Below are 14,792 nucleotides of genomic sequence, written 5' to 3'. Positions count from 1 at the left end.
GCTGGGAACGGGTTTGGTTTTAAAAGGAAATTTAAAAAATTACAAAAATTAAAAATTAAAATTAAAAAATACATCATGAATACATTTTTTTTCCAAGGTTAAATCTCTAGAGCAGGGATGTCAAACATGCGGTGCAGGTTCAATGCGGCCCGTGAGATGAGTTTGCAAAGTGTAAAATTGAGCTGCATTTTTAAACTAAAGAAACTGCTGTTCTAAGTGTGTCCACTGGATGTCGAAACTGTAATTCTGTTAGGCAAGCAACTAGTTTATACCGGGGCGAGCAAGTATACCAAGCAAGCGCTAAAGCAGGGCTGTGACTCCTCCTCCTTGACCCAATGTAAAACAAAGAGGAGTAAAATAAACAATTTAAAATGCTGCATGACACACTGCTCATTCATATAGTTCTGTGAAAATGATTGTCTTCTGTGCAAATTTAAAGAAAGTGAACGGTGTGTGGTTTACTGCAATACTGTCAGTTTTTAAAGTTTTTATTGTTGGTTTGTTGAAATTGTTCACACATTGCACAGCTTTTATTTTTCTATCAATACACAGTGATGCCTAGAAGGCAGAGAGTAACTCTTGAATAGTTTCTACTGTCGTAGAATTTCTGACCTTTTGACCTATATTTCTTGTCTTTTAAGAATGTCCGCTCATTTTCAATTCTCTTCTATTTTGTGCCATTGAATAGACCAGTTGTGGGACAAAGGTGAATATGGAGTTATGCCAACCTGTCTACAGAATGTTTAGATTTTCCAAATATGACTAAGAGATACAAGGTTGTTTTGGAACAGACAAAACCAAAACAAAACAATCATGACGCACTAGATAAAAAACAGTGACGCACAAGAGACATATAAAAAATGGCAGAAGACCGGAACTCGACAGTGATTTTGGCTTGTGTGTGTTTTGTTTGCTCTGGAGTAACATGTGGTCTGTCTGCACGGCCAACTCAATTCAACCTGCACTTCTGATAACTTAAATGAAGTCTAAGTTAATTGTGTTCTTCATGGTGTTTCTGAAACTGCACCATTTTTTTCCTCAGAATGTTCAACTAACTTAAAAGTGTTTTGTCAAGAGGATTATTTGTGATATGTACATTTTCAGAATGTGCTTGTTCAATTTTGGGCCTAAGTAAAACAAAGAAAACAATCTGAAGTTGTCATAGTTGTATTTTTAAGTTATCGTGCCATGATTTTACCCGTCCGGACCACATGGTAATTAGATTTTCCTCCATGCGGCCCCTGAGCTAAAATGAGTTTGACACTCCGATCGAGAGCAACTTGTTATCTACCTCTCTAAATAAAAAAAATATTAATGTGTTTTGCTTTTTCCTTAAAGAAAACCCAATTTTTTATGGCAAAAACAAAAAAGATGCAACATTTTTCCCGAAAAACTTTCCAAAGTGGAATATTTGATGTGAACTAATAACTGAAGCCTTAAAGAGGCAGTGCACTTTTTTCAATTTTGCCTATCATTCACAATCCTTATGTAAGTAAGAACACATTTTTTACACATTCTAACACGTAAATAAATGCAATCAAAAATCAGTTTGGAACCTATAGGAGTCGCTTTATTCTGCCTATAAAGCGCTTAAAAAAACATCCAAACATCTCCATTATTGTTTTATATACATGATGTAAGTATATATGTAATGTAGTAACATTTATAATAGCATTTAATATTTACACATTTTGATAATTTTAAGCATTTTAAAAACACATCACGTTTTTTGTTTTTTTTCTTTATCACTGATTACTCACTGCAGACTTCATGAGAGCCAACAAAAGTTAAAGTTAAAGTACCAATGATTGTCACACACACACTGAAATTTGTCCTCTGCATTTGACCCATCCCCTTGATCACCCCCTGGGAGGTGAGGGGAGCAGTGGGCAGCAGGGTAGCCGCGCCCGGGAATCATTTTTGGTGATTTAACCCCCAATTCCAACCCTTGATGCTGAGTGCCAAGCAGGGAGGTAATGGGTACCATTTTTATAGTCTTTAGTATGACCCGGCCGGGATTTGAACTCACAACCTACCGATCTCAGGGCGGACACTCTAACCACTAGGCCACTGAGTAGGTTAAACATAACATAATACAAACATAATCAAACATCACTTGCTGTACAATGTCTGCTGTCATTCGTATGCTGACTACTACAATGTTTTATATTCCCATTTAGATAAAGAATGACTCATAATCCTTGCAAAGAAAAGAGGGCCGCTCTCGCCATTGCCAAGTTTAAATTGCTGTAAAGTGTACCAACTTGTTGGAATACATTCTCATCCTTCTACTATCCAGGTGAGAGGTATGATTTATGATCTACCATAAACGTTCACGAGCAAGGAAGCAGCTGATCAGTCGATGATGTAAACATCGGCACACAAGCTTGTGATAATGGCGTCGCTATAAATAGTTTGTCTGCGTTAGCCCTTATAATAACAATATCACTAATACTTGTTAATATTCAAGTCCACAAATGTAAGTGGAGTATCGTTGGCGCTTGTTGAATGTTGGACTAATAGAGGATATCCTATTGGCTCCGCGGACTTTTATTTACGGGTTAGAATGCATTAAAAAATATATAAATCCGTCGTCATGTCTTTCATAATGATTGTGAACGATAGAACAGTGGTTCCCAACCTTTTTTGCACCACGGACCGGTTTAATGTAGGCTTTATTTTAAGGGACCGGCTTTCCACTTGTGCCGGATAAATACATCAAAAATAAGTGAATGAAAAATACAACTCACTATAACGTTGAATTAGTGGGAGCCCTGGACTTGTTTCTTTTCAATGAAATGTAGATGGAAATCAGCCTTTGGCTACAATCTGTCACATTTATATTTTATATGTTCATTGATGTGCATTGTATCATGTCACAAAGTTATAACTAATATAACAAATGGCAACTTGCTATCAGGAGTTTTATTGTACATCTACAGTATAAACAAGCTTATTTATTGGCGTGTCTAGTGGGACAGGCGAAAGTTAAATTTCTACCGGTCCCTGGCTTTCACCCCCAGTGGTGAAAGCCAGCTTTTTTTATTTACGTCAGCTGGCCAAGGTTAAAAACCTTCTTTCTAGGCAACAGTTTGAGACAGTAATCCATGCCTTCATCACATCTCGGCTGGATTACCGTAACGCTTTATATTTTGGAATTAGTCAATCCTCCCTCTCACGTCTGCAGCTGGTCCAAAATGAAGCTGCCTGACTTTTAACAAACACAAGAAAAAGAGAGCACATTACTCCTGTTTTAGCCTCCCTCCACTGGCTGCCTGTGTCTTTTAGAGTCCATTATAAAATGATCTTACTTGTTTTTAAATCCTTACATGGTCTTGCCCCACCTAGAGTGCTAGAGTGCGCCAAGGTTGGCCTTAGGCTAAATGCCAAGAAAACTGAGGTCATGACCTACAATGTTCCACCAGAACATCAACCTCTGATAACAGCAGGAGGCACTGTGCTGAAAGAAGTTGAGGACTTCAAATACCTGGGCGGATGGGTCAACTCAACTGAGCAGGATTTAAAAGTGAGGCAGGCACTTGCATGGAGGGCCCTGAACGGCATGACCAGTGTATGGAGCTCCAACCTCCCCCGCCAAATCAAACTCAGCTTCTTCTACGCGACAGTTGAGTCCGTTCTCCTCTATGGCAGCGAATGCTGGACCCTGAAGCCAACCCTGGAGAGGTCTCTGGATGGTTGCTACACCAGGATGCTGCGTGCAGTGCATAACATCAACAAGAGTGCGCACGTAACCAACAGAGTCCTCTACAGGGGAATACCAAGGGTGAGCGAGAAGATTGCTGTAAGGAGAATGAGACTAGCAGGGCACTGCCAAAGGCATCAGGAGCTGCCAGCCAGCAAATTGGTACTGTGGGAACCAACACATGGGCATCGGTCAAGAGGACGTCCCACACTAACATACGTGGACATACTCAGGAAGGATGCAGGAGCTCAGAGTACCAAGGAACTGGCCAAATGTATGGAGAATCGGGATGACTGGAAGCAACGATGGAAGGCTCGTCTGAGGACGACCTAGAGAGACCTTACCTCTCTGAGCTGCTCTACCTCTATGCCCCCACCCGGTCCCTCAGGTCAGCTGATCCTGGAGGTACCCAAATCCAAGCGCAAGCTCAGGGGGGACAGAGCTTTCTCTGTTGCGGGCCCCACACTCTGGAACGATCTCCCACTCCATGTGAGACAGGGCCCTTCTTTGGCTATTTTTAAGACCCTTCTTAAAACCCACTTTTATTCACTGGCTTTTAACCCAGCATGAGACTTTAAACTGTTTTTAACTGTTTTTAACTGCTTTTTATCTAACAAATTGTTCTTAGGGTAATTTTGTATTTGCTTTTTAATGTGTATTTTACTTCTGTTTTAAATTGTATTTTTTAGTCTGTCCTTTGCCTTTATTTCTTTGTGGTGTACAGCCCTTTGTTCTTCAACTGTGGTTGTTTTAAGGGGCTTTATAAATAAATATGGTACGGTATTAAACACCTTTATTTTATTGTCAATATTAACTATATGTGTTAAACATGCTTGCATTATCATTAAACACCTTAAACTTGTTAACAAAAAAATATTTCATAAATAAGTGAAATATAAATTATATATATGAATGAGGTAGATCCTCCCGACTTCATCAATTGAAAAGTAGCTCGCTTGCAGAAAAAGTGTGGTCCAGATGTTTGTATGTAAAGATTTACCTGGCGGTGCAGCGCAGGAGGCAGTGGACTGACATGTCTGATGCTGTTGGACACATCAACTTCCAACCTTCATGGTCCTGCCAGCACAAGACAGATTAAGATGATGGAGGCACTTATTCAGGACTATTAGTGTTTCCAAATGATTTATTACAGTTCAAATTTAAACACTATTTCAGACCTGTACATACGGTAATCAACAAACCCAAATGGCTATTTAAAATAAAAAAAGAAGAATGTATTCGTTTAATGGGAACTATTTCAACTACTACATGACGTAAGAGTCGCGATTGTTATTGTTTGCCGTGTTAAAACATCACGGCTGCAGTTAGCATCAAAGACGATAGCTTGTTAACGAGCATGAAATAATTTGTCACATTAAAGTCGCACACATATTTGTGATAGTATATTAGCGACTGGCAAATCTTGTCTACTTTATATTCTTCACCTGACAATGTTTGTTTGTCCTGCTTCCGCTTTTTCTTCTTCTACGGAATATTATTGATTAGTTTTTCTAGCGCCGCTTAATGGACGGCGCTAGAAACTCAAGTTGAAAAACATTCGGGTTTTACCATTTAGTGGTCAATTGTACGGAATATGTACTGTACTGTGCAATCTACTAATACAATTTTCAATCAATAAATCAAAAACTCACCTTGGACTCTAAAAACTCACTGTCAGTCCGTGTATGAACGGAAGGAACACGGATCACTGTCGTCGGTGTGTTTTGATCATTACGAAATTAATTGATTTGAATTTAATTTGAAAAAAAAACTAAATAAAAAAAAAAACATTTTTGTTATTTGGTTTCAAAGCACTGCGATGAGGTGGCGACTTGTCCAGGGTGTACCCCGCCTTCCGCCTGACTTGCCGAGATAGGCTCCAGTGACCACCCGCGACCCCAAAAGGGACAAGCGGTAGAAAATGGATGGATGGGTTTCAAAGCGCAATAACGACATCTAAAAATGGTTAGATTTTTATTTGATTGTAGCTGAGATAGGCTCCAGCACCCCTCGACCCCGAAGGGAATAAGCGGTAGAAAATGGATGGATGGATCAATCAATCAATCAATCAATGTTTATTTATATAGCCCTAAATCACAAGTATCTCAAAGGGCTTTACAAGCCACAACGACATCCTCAGTACAGAGCCCACATACGGGCAAGGAAAACTCACCCCAGTGGGACGTCAATGTGAATGACTATGAGAAACCTTGGAGAGGACCGCATATGTGGGTAACCCCCCCCTCTAGGGGAGACTGAAAGCAATGGATGTCGAGTGGGTCTGACATAATATTGTGAAAGTCCAACACATCAGCAAAAGCCCAGTCCATAGTGGGGCCAGCAGGAACCATCCCGAGCGGAGACGGGTCAGCAGCGTAGAGATGTCCCCATCTGATGGACAGGCTAGCGGTCCACCCCGGGTTGGGAGCAGAGTAGAAAAGAAAAGAAAAGAAACGGCAGATCAACTGGTCTAAAAAGGGAGTCTATTTAAAGGCTAGAGTATACAAATGAGTTTTAAGATGAGACTTAAATGCTTCTACTGAGGTAGCATCTCTAACTTTTACCGGGAGGGCATTCCATAGTATTGGAGCCCGAATAGAAAACGCTCTATAGCCCGCAGACTTTTTTTTGGCTCTGGGAATCACTAATAAGCCGGAGTTCTTTGAACGCAGATTTCTTGCCGGGACATATGGTACAATACAATCGTCAAGATAGGCAGGAGCTTGACCGTGTAGTATTTTATACGTAAGTAGTAAAACCTTAAAGTCGCATCTTAAGTGCACAGGAAGCCAGTGCAAGTGAGCCAGTATAGGCGTAATATGATCAAACTTTCTTGTTTTTGTCAAAAGTCTAGCAGCCGCATTTTGTACCATCTGTAATCTTTTAATGCTAGACATAGGGAGGCCCGAAAACAAAACGTTACAGTAATCGAGACGAGATGTAACGAACGCATGGATAATGATCTCAGCATCGCTTGTGGACAAAATGGAACAAATTTTAGCGATATTACGGAGATGAAAGAAGGCCGTTTTAGTAACACTCTTAATGTGTGACTCAAACGAGAGAGTTGGGTCGGAGATAATACCCAGATTCTTTACCGAGTCGCCTTGTTTAATTGTTTGGTTGTCAAATGTTAAGGTGGTATTATTAAATAGATGTCGGTGTTGAGCAGGTTCCGATAATCAGCATTTCCGTTTTCTTAGCGTTGAGTTGCAAAAAGTTAGCGGACATCCATTGTTTAATTTCATTAAGACACGCCTCCAGCTGACTACAATCCGGCGTGTTGGTCAGCTTTAGGGGCATGTAGAGTTGAGTGTCATCAGCATAACAGTGAAAGCTAACACCGTATTTGCGTATGATGTCACCTAGCGGCAGCATGTAAATACTAAAGAGTGCAGGGCCAAGAACCGAACCCTGGGGAACTCCGCACGTTACCTTAACATAGTCCGAGGTCACATTGTTATGGGAGACACACTGCATCCTGTCAGTAAGATAAGAGTTAAACCAAGACAAGGCTAAGTCTGTCATCCCAATACGCGTTTTGATACGCTCTAATAAAATATTATGATCAACAGTATCGAAAGCGGCGCTAAGATCAAGAAGCAGCAACATAGATGACGCATCAGAATCCATCGTTAGCAATAGATCATTAGTCATTTTTGCGAGGGTTGTCTCCGTAGAGTGATTTGCCCTGAAGCCGGATTGAAAAGGTTCACAGAGATTGTTAGACGCTAAGTGTTCATTTAGCTGCTGTGCTACAATTTTTTCGAGGATTTTCGAGATAAACGGAAGGTGGGACACCGGCCGGTAGTTTACCAGGAGATCAGGATCGAGGCTAGGTCTTTTGAGTAGAGGATGAATAACCGCTTTTTTGAATGCTAGGGGAACAGTGCCAGAGGAAAGTGATAAGTTTATAATATTTAACACTGATGGACCTAATAATACAAAAAGCTCCTTGATAAGTTTCCCAGGAATTGGGTCAAGTAAACATGTTTGTTTTGTCCCATTTACACATTTTGACAATTCCTCCAATGTTATTTCATCAAAGAGAGAGAAACTATTTTGGAGGGCGGTATCCGTCGTATATGCAGTCGTATTTGTGTTAATAGAACCCAGTTGTAGCTGAGATGCATTGTCTTTAATCTCTTTTCTAATGACTTCAATTTTCTTATTAAAGAAATTCATAAAGTCATCTGCCGAGTGGGTGGAGCTACTGGGAGGAGTCCCTTGTTGGGTTAGCGATGCTACTGTACTAAACAGAAATTTAGGATCATTTTTGTTGAGGTGGATGAGATTTGAGTAGCTGAGGTAAGCATGCGTTTATAAGTTATTAAACTATCACTCCATGCTTGATGGAAAACCTCAAGTTTAGTCGCACGCCATTTGCGTTCCAGCTTTCTACATGATAATTTCTGGGCTTTAGTTTCTTCTGTAAACCATGGGGTACGCCTTTTAGGGGCCCCTTTTAGCTTTAGCGGTGCTACACTATCAATGGTGTCACGCAGGGCGTCATTAAAGTTGTTAGTGAGGTTATCAATAGAGCCCACATACTTTGGGAATGGTGCCATTACCGAAGGCAGTAGGTCAGTAAGAGTCGTCGTTGTGGAAGCATTAATGTTGCGGCTGCTATAGTAGTTATTATTATTATTAGTTTGTTGACAAATGTATATCCCTCGTACACAGAAACAATAAAAAACAGACCCAATAAGGATATTTTTTTTACTATTTTGGCAACAACATTTTTTTTTTTCCCCCCACATTATTTTCAAAGTAAAAGTGCGGATAACAGTACCTGTGTGCCTGGATGGTTTAGTGCAGGGGTGTCCAAAGTGCGGCCCGGGGGCCATTTGCGGCCCGCAGCTAATTGTTTACCGGCCCGCCACACATTCTGGAAATACTATTGCAAAAATAAAAAATAAACATTAACTAGAAAAAGTTGCAATGTTGACACAAAGCTGCCATGCAGGCTGTTATTTTCTTTTGTCTCTTTATTTTTATTTTTTTGCCATTGCTTAAAAAAAATAAATCAATGTTATAATGAATTATTGACCTATTCAAGGCTCCAATTATTTCAAATTAAAATGTTTTATGTGGAAAATATTGCATATATTGTGTGGTTGCCATACAAAAACATTGTTTTATTTGACAAAAGAGCATAAAACAAACAAAACAATAGTTCAAACGTAAAATTGACCGATATATCTGAAGTTGATCTCGTAACTTAAGTGTTGAAAGTTAAAAAAAAAACTAATACAAATGTATCACTTTATGAGTGGGGCACCTTTTGTATCCGAAATATATGTTGAATGGGATTTTATTCATCTTTACACTGATTACTCAAAAATAATGAATTAATATCAATGGTGTCTTGCATTATTAATGTTTTTAAGGCTCTAATTACTTCAAACATTGCTTTCTGAAGGTTTTGGGCAGTGGGGGAAATACTGCATATTTCAGTTGTATTATAAAAAAAAAGTTGTCTTGACAGAAAAGACATAAAATATTTTTTTTAAATTTTATATCAACCTGAAGTTGATATACTGTAAAGATTTACTGTAAGCGTTAAATAAAAAAATAAAAAATAATTTGACTTTTTTTTAACATTTTAATGACTTACACCCTTTATGGTCCCCTGGAGCCCTAAAGGTAAAAAAAAAAAAAAAAAAATCCATAGATTTTGTTATGATTTGAAAATGAAAACTATCAAAATGGCCCCCGCAGGCTTTCATTTTTCTGTGTGCGGCCCTCAGTGGAAAAAGTTTGGACACCCCTGGTTTAGTGCATAGGTGTCAAACTCAAAGATCTGGGGTCATTTGTGGCACGCAGGCCCATATTTTGTGGCCCTCTACTTGTTAGGACTTGGCAAGAATGAAGACTCAGTTGCAGACGGGAAACGTTTGACGCAGGCTTTTATTCTGCTGTTTTCTATGAACTCTCTTCAGACAGAGTGCATAAACAAATGGCTAAAAACTCTATACTTGATATAATAGAGCAGGGGTGTCCAAACTTTTTCCACTGAGGACCGACATGGAAAAATTTAAGCATGCGGGGGCCATTTTGATATTTTTCATTTTCAAACCTCAACAAAATATATGCATTTTTTTTTTGTTTAATCTTTAGGGCTCCCGGGGACCATAAAGGGTCTCAGTCATTAAAACGTAAAAAAATAAGTCAAATTATTATTTTTTATTTAACGCTTACAGTAAATCTCTATATCAACTTCAGGTTGATATAAAGTTAAAAAAATAAAAAAAAGGTTTTATGCCTTTTCTGTCAAAGTAAAACTGAAATATGCAGTATTTAGTAATTAGAGCCCTAAAAAGGTCAATAATGCAGGACACCATTGATTTTAATTCTTTAATATTTTTGAGTAATCACAGTAAAATGTTAAATAAAATCCTAATAAATATATTTGGGATCCAAAAGGTCCCCCACTCATATAAAGTGATGCATTTTTATTAGTTTTTTTTTTACTTTTAACACTTAAATTACGATATCAACTTCAGATGTTTGTCGATTTTACGTTTGAACTATTTTGTTTGTTTTATGCTCTTTTGTCAAATACAACTTTGATGTTTTTTTATGCAATATTTTTTCCACATAAAACATTTTAAAGTGATATCTTTTAAGTAATAATTCATTATAACATAGATTTTTAGTCTTTTTTTAAAATTTTTTTAGCAATGGCAAAAAAAAAGAAAACAGACAAAAGAAAAAAAAAACCAGCCTGCATGGCAGCTTTGTGTCAACATGGCAACTTTTTCTTGTTAGATTTCACCTCATTCCACTTTTTAAAAATGTTTTTTTAAATGTTTGCAATATTATAGTGACTGTATTAGGATGATAGTATATATCTGTATCATGAATCAATTTAAGTGGACCCCGACTTAAACAAGTTGAAAAACTTATTCGGGTGTTACCATTTAGTGGTCATCCATCCATCCCATCAATTTTCTACCGCTTATTCCCTTTGGGGTCGCGGGGGGGGGGGGGGGGGGGGGGGGCGCTGGAGCCTATCTCAGCTACAATCGATTGTACGGAATATGTACTTCACTGTGCAATCTACTAATAAAAGTTTTAATCAATCAATGAAAGAAATAGTCTAAAGTTGAATACTTTTTTATTAAAAATGAATACTTTAATAAAAATGTGTAAAAAATTATTTTAAAAAATTCCCAGTCCACAAGCATCCTCATTCACAACACGTTCTCTTAGATTTCCTTGTTATGATACATGTTCACATTTTTTATTGACTGTATCTAAAAAAGATTTATATTTATTTAAATGAAGATATGAACTAATCCTAAATGAAATTGACTTGGTTTATATTATTGTATATACAAGGACAGTGGTTCTCAAATGGGGGTACACCAAGGGGTACGTGAGACTTTTTTTTAAATGTTTGTCAAAAATAACTGAAAAGAAATGCAACAATGCAATATTCAGTGTTGACAGCTAGATTTTTTGTAGACATGTTCCATAAATATCGATGTTAAAGATTTATTTTTTGTGAAATTTTTTTTAGAATTAAGTTCATGAATCCAGATGGATCTCTATTACAATCCCCAAAGAGGGCACTTTAAGTTGATGATTACTTCTATGTGTAGAAATCTTTATTCATAATTGAATCACTTGTTTATTTTTCAACAAGTTTTTAGTTATTTTTATATCTTTTTTTCCCAAATAGTTCAAGAAAGACCACAACAAATGAGCAATATGTTGCACTGTTATACAATTTAATCAATCAGAAACTGATGACATAGTGCTGTATTTTACTTCTTTATCTCTTTTTTTCCAACCAAAAATGCTTTGCTCTGATTAGGGGGTACTTGAATTAAAAAAATGTTTATAGCGGGTACATCACTGAAAAAAAGGTTGAGAACCACTGTACTAGGTCATAAAACCAGTGTCAGTTGAGAATGTCCATAGGTTGAAAGATGAGGTCACCTACCTAGGTTCCATTCTAGAGGCTAACCTTTCCTGTGATAAAATGGCAACCAAGGTAATCAAAAAGGTTAACCAACGAACGAGATTTCTCTACAGAATTTCCTCTCTGGTCAACAAAAGCACCTTGAGGATTCTGGCGGGAACTCTCGTTCAACCCTTTTTCCATTACGCATGCACCTCCTGGTACCCTAGCACCTCCAAAACCCTCAAATCTAAACTCCAAACATCTCAGAACAAGCTAGTCAGGTTACTTCTAGACCTCCACCCCAGATCCCACCTCACTCCTACCCACTTCTCTAAAGTGGGCTGGCTCAGGGTGGAGGACAGAGTTAAACAACTTGCACTGAGCCTAGTCTATAAAATCCGCTACACCTCCCTGATACCGAAGTACATGTCAAACTACTTCCTTAACGTAAATGACCGCCATAACCACAACACCAGGGGGAGCTCCACTAACCACGTTAAACCCAGATTCCGAACTAACAAGGGTCTTAACTCATTCTCTTTCTATGCCACATCAATGTGGAATGCGCTCCCAACAGGTATAAAAGAAAGGGCATCTCTATCCTCCTTCAAAACCGCAATAAAAGTTCACCTCCAGGCAGCTACAACCCTAAACTAACACCCTCCCCGGATTGCTAATAATCAAATGTAAACAATCAAATGCAGATTCTTTTTCTTATGCCTTCTGATCTCTCTCTCTCTCTCTCTCTCTCTCTCTCTATGTCCACTACTTGATGTCCATATCCCCCCCCGACCCCCACCCCCTCCCTCCACACCCCTGATTGTAAATAATGTAAATAATTCAATGTGATTATCTTGTGTGATGACTGTATTATGATGATAGTATATATATGATAGTATATATCTGTATCATGAATCAATTTAAGTGGACCCCGACTTAAACAAGTTGAAAAACTTATTCGGGTGTTACCATTTAGTGGTCAATTGTACGGAATATGTACTTCACTGTGCAACCTACTAATAAAAGTCTCAATCAATCAATCAATCAAATGCCTGTAGGGATTTTTAATGTCCAGCAGATGTCAGTATTTAGTGACACAGTATCGACACAGTATCAATACAGTTTTGCAATGTGTCGAAACGCTTCATGACCCCTCATCAACCCATCACTACAATATTATCAATTTTGAAATTTTTGCAGAATGTGTGGCGGGCCGGTAAACGATTAGCTGCAGGCCGCAAATGGCCCCGGTCCGCACTTTGGACACCCCTGTACTAGAGTAAAAAGGAAACTTAGCACAGGGCGTAAAACAATAAACAGAAAATCACTCCAAAGGGAGGAAAAAAAGACAACAGCAAAATTTACATTGATCTAATAACAAAAGCAACAACCTATGATAAGCTACACAAAAGGAAAAGCGCTCACAACGAGGAAGAGACAAAACGCTATAAACAGAAACTACTTTATAAAGAATTAAGAAAAATCTACAAATTAAAGCGCTCCAAGGAGGGAAAAAAAGGCAGAGCAGAGCACTATGAAATTAGCTCAAACAAAATTGACCAAAAACTTTAGCAAATCAAAATCAGTCTTCTTCAGAGGGTGCAGAGAAATCAAAGAATAAATCAAGGCAATACTCAACGACTTGGACGAGTCACGAAAAAGACGGCTGGCGGTACACGACGAGACCAAACACTCCGGCACAGGACAGGACAGAAGGAGGACGAGACATTTATAGACATGAGGGAGGGTGACACAGGTGGGCACAATCAGGCCATCAGGAGAGACATCAGACCAGTGAAACAGGAGGAAGGGCAAGCGATCTGAAACGAGAGGGAGAGTTAACATTTCAAAATAAAACAGGAAATGACAAGACCACATGAAACAGACAAAACTTCACCCAGGTGTGACACTACTTAACTTTATAGTTTAGTGCACAGGTGTCAAACTGAAAGATCGGGGGTCATTTGCGGCACGCAGGCCCATATTTTGTGGCCCTCTATTTAACTTCATAGTTTAGTGCACAGGTGTCAATCTCAAAGATCGGGGGTCATTTGCGGCACGCAGGCCCATATTTTGTGGCCCTCTATTTAACTTCATAGTTTAGTGCACAGGTGTCAATCTCAAAGATTGGGGGTCATTTGTGGCACGCAGGCCCATATTTTGTGGCCCTCTATTTAACTTTATAGTTTAGTGCACAGGTGTCAAACTCAAAGAACGGGGGCCATATCTGGCCCGCCATGTCATTTTATATGGCCCGTGAAAGCCTAGAAATAATAAGCCTCAATAAAATACTTTATTATCCATCTCTATTTTGACAGGAAAAAATACATATATAAATATATATATATACACACATATATATATATATATATATATATATATATATATATATATATATATATATATATATATATATATATATATATATATATATATATATATATATATATATATATATATATATATATATACACTGTCTTCATGGCGCCGATGAAGGCTGCCTCGGTGCTTTCGTGCGCTCTGTTTTGTTTGTTTTTGTACATAAATTGTGTTTCCGGGTGCACTTACACCCGTGAAGAGCTACTGAACATCAGATCCACCATCCCTATGGACTTGTTACCGGTCATCTTAGCGTCAGCTGCGGATTTGGTCCATTCTGTGCTCAAAAGAGGGAAACCGCACCGAAGAGGAAAGCGAGCGGGCGCACGCCTCTACCAGGCATCTTCCTCTCCAACGTCCGCTCACTTGCCAACAAGATGGACGAGCTAGCATTGCTGATGAGAAGGAACAAGGACTTCTCCTCATCATGTGTGTTGTGTTTCACGGAGACTTGGCTGAGCGCAAGTGTCCCGGACAGCGCGCTTCAACTGGAGGGCTTTCATCTCCTCCGCGCGGACCGAGACGCGGCGCTCTCTGGCAAAAAAAGAGGCGGGGGACTATGCTTCTTTATCAACAATAGCTGGTGTACAGACGTGACAGCGATTTTTAAATATTGTTCTTCTTCTCTGGAATATTTATTCATCCACTGTAAGCCCTTTTACTCACCGCGTGAGATTGTTTCATTCATTCTCGTGGCTGTTTACATCCCGCCCGGCGCGGACGTGCGTGACGCTCAGCGCGCGCTCGTAGGACAGATCTTACATGTGGAACGGTCTTTTCCTGACTCTCTTGTTATCG

The 14,792-nt window shown here is 38.9% G+C and overlaps 1 protein-coding gene across 4 annotated transcripts in view; it reads right to left on the bottom strand.

Moving 5' to 3' along the window:
• tcaim (T cell activation inhibitor, mitochondrial) overlaps window positions 1-13,312 on the bottom strand; it is a 41,370-nt gene extending 28,058 nt beyond the window's left edge. For 2 of the 4 annotated variants that reach the window (XM_062029177.1, XM_062029175.1), the window contains exons 1-2: window positions 5,149-5,207; window positions 4,704-4,780 (exon numbers count right to left, since the gene is read on the bottom strand). In XM_062029177.1, the coding sequence (XP_061885161.1) occupies window positions 4,704-4,759 (56 nt within the window). In that variant the 5' untranslated portion in view covers window positions 4,760-4,780; window positions 5,149-5,207. Of the gene's footprint in view, window positions 1-4,703; window positions 4,781-5,148; window positions 5,208-13,254 lie in introns of those variants that run through there. The other 2 variants (XM_062029174.1, XM_062029173.1) reach the window with 2 other exon arrangements.
• Between the last annotated feature and the right edge of the window lie 1,480 nt (window positions 13,313-14,792).

This window comes from Entelurus aequoreus, linkage group LG20 (genome assembly GCF_033978785.1).
Source record: "Entelurus aequoreus isolate RoL-2023_Sb linkage group LG20, RoL_Eaeq_v1.1, whole genome shotgun sequence".
NCBI lineage: Eukaryota > Metazoa > Chordata > Actinopteri > Syngnathiformes > Syngnathidae > Entelurus > Entelurus aequoreus.
The sequence above is the reverse complement of the archived record's forward strand: the minus strand, read 5'-3'. Positions and strand labels throughout refer to the sequence as shown.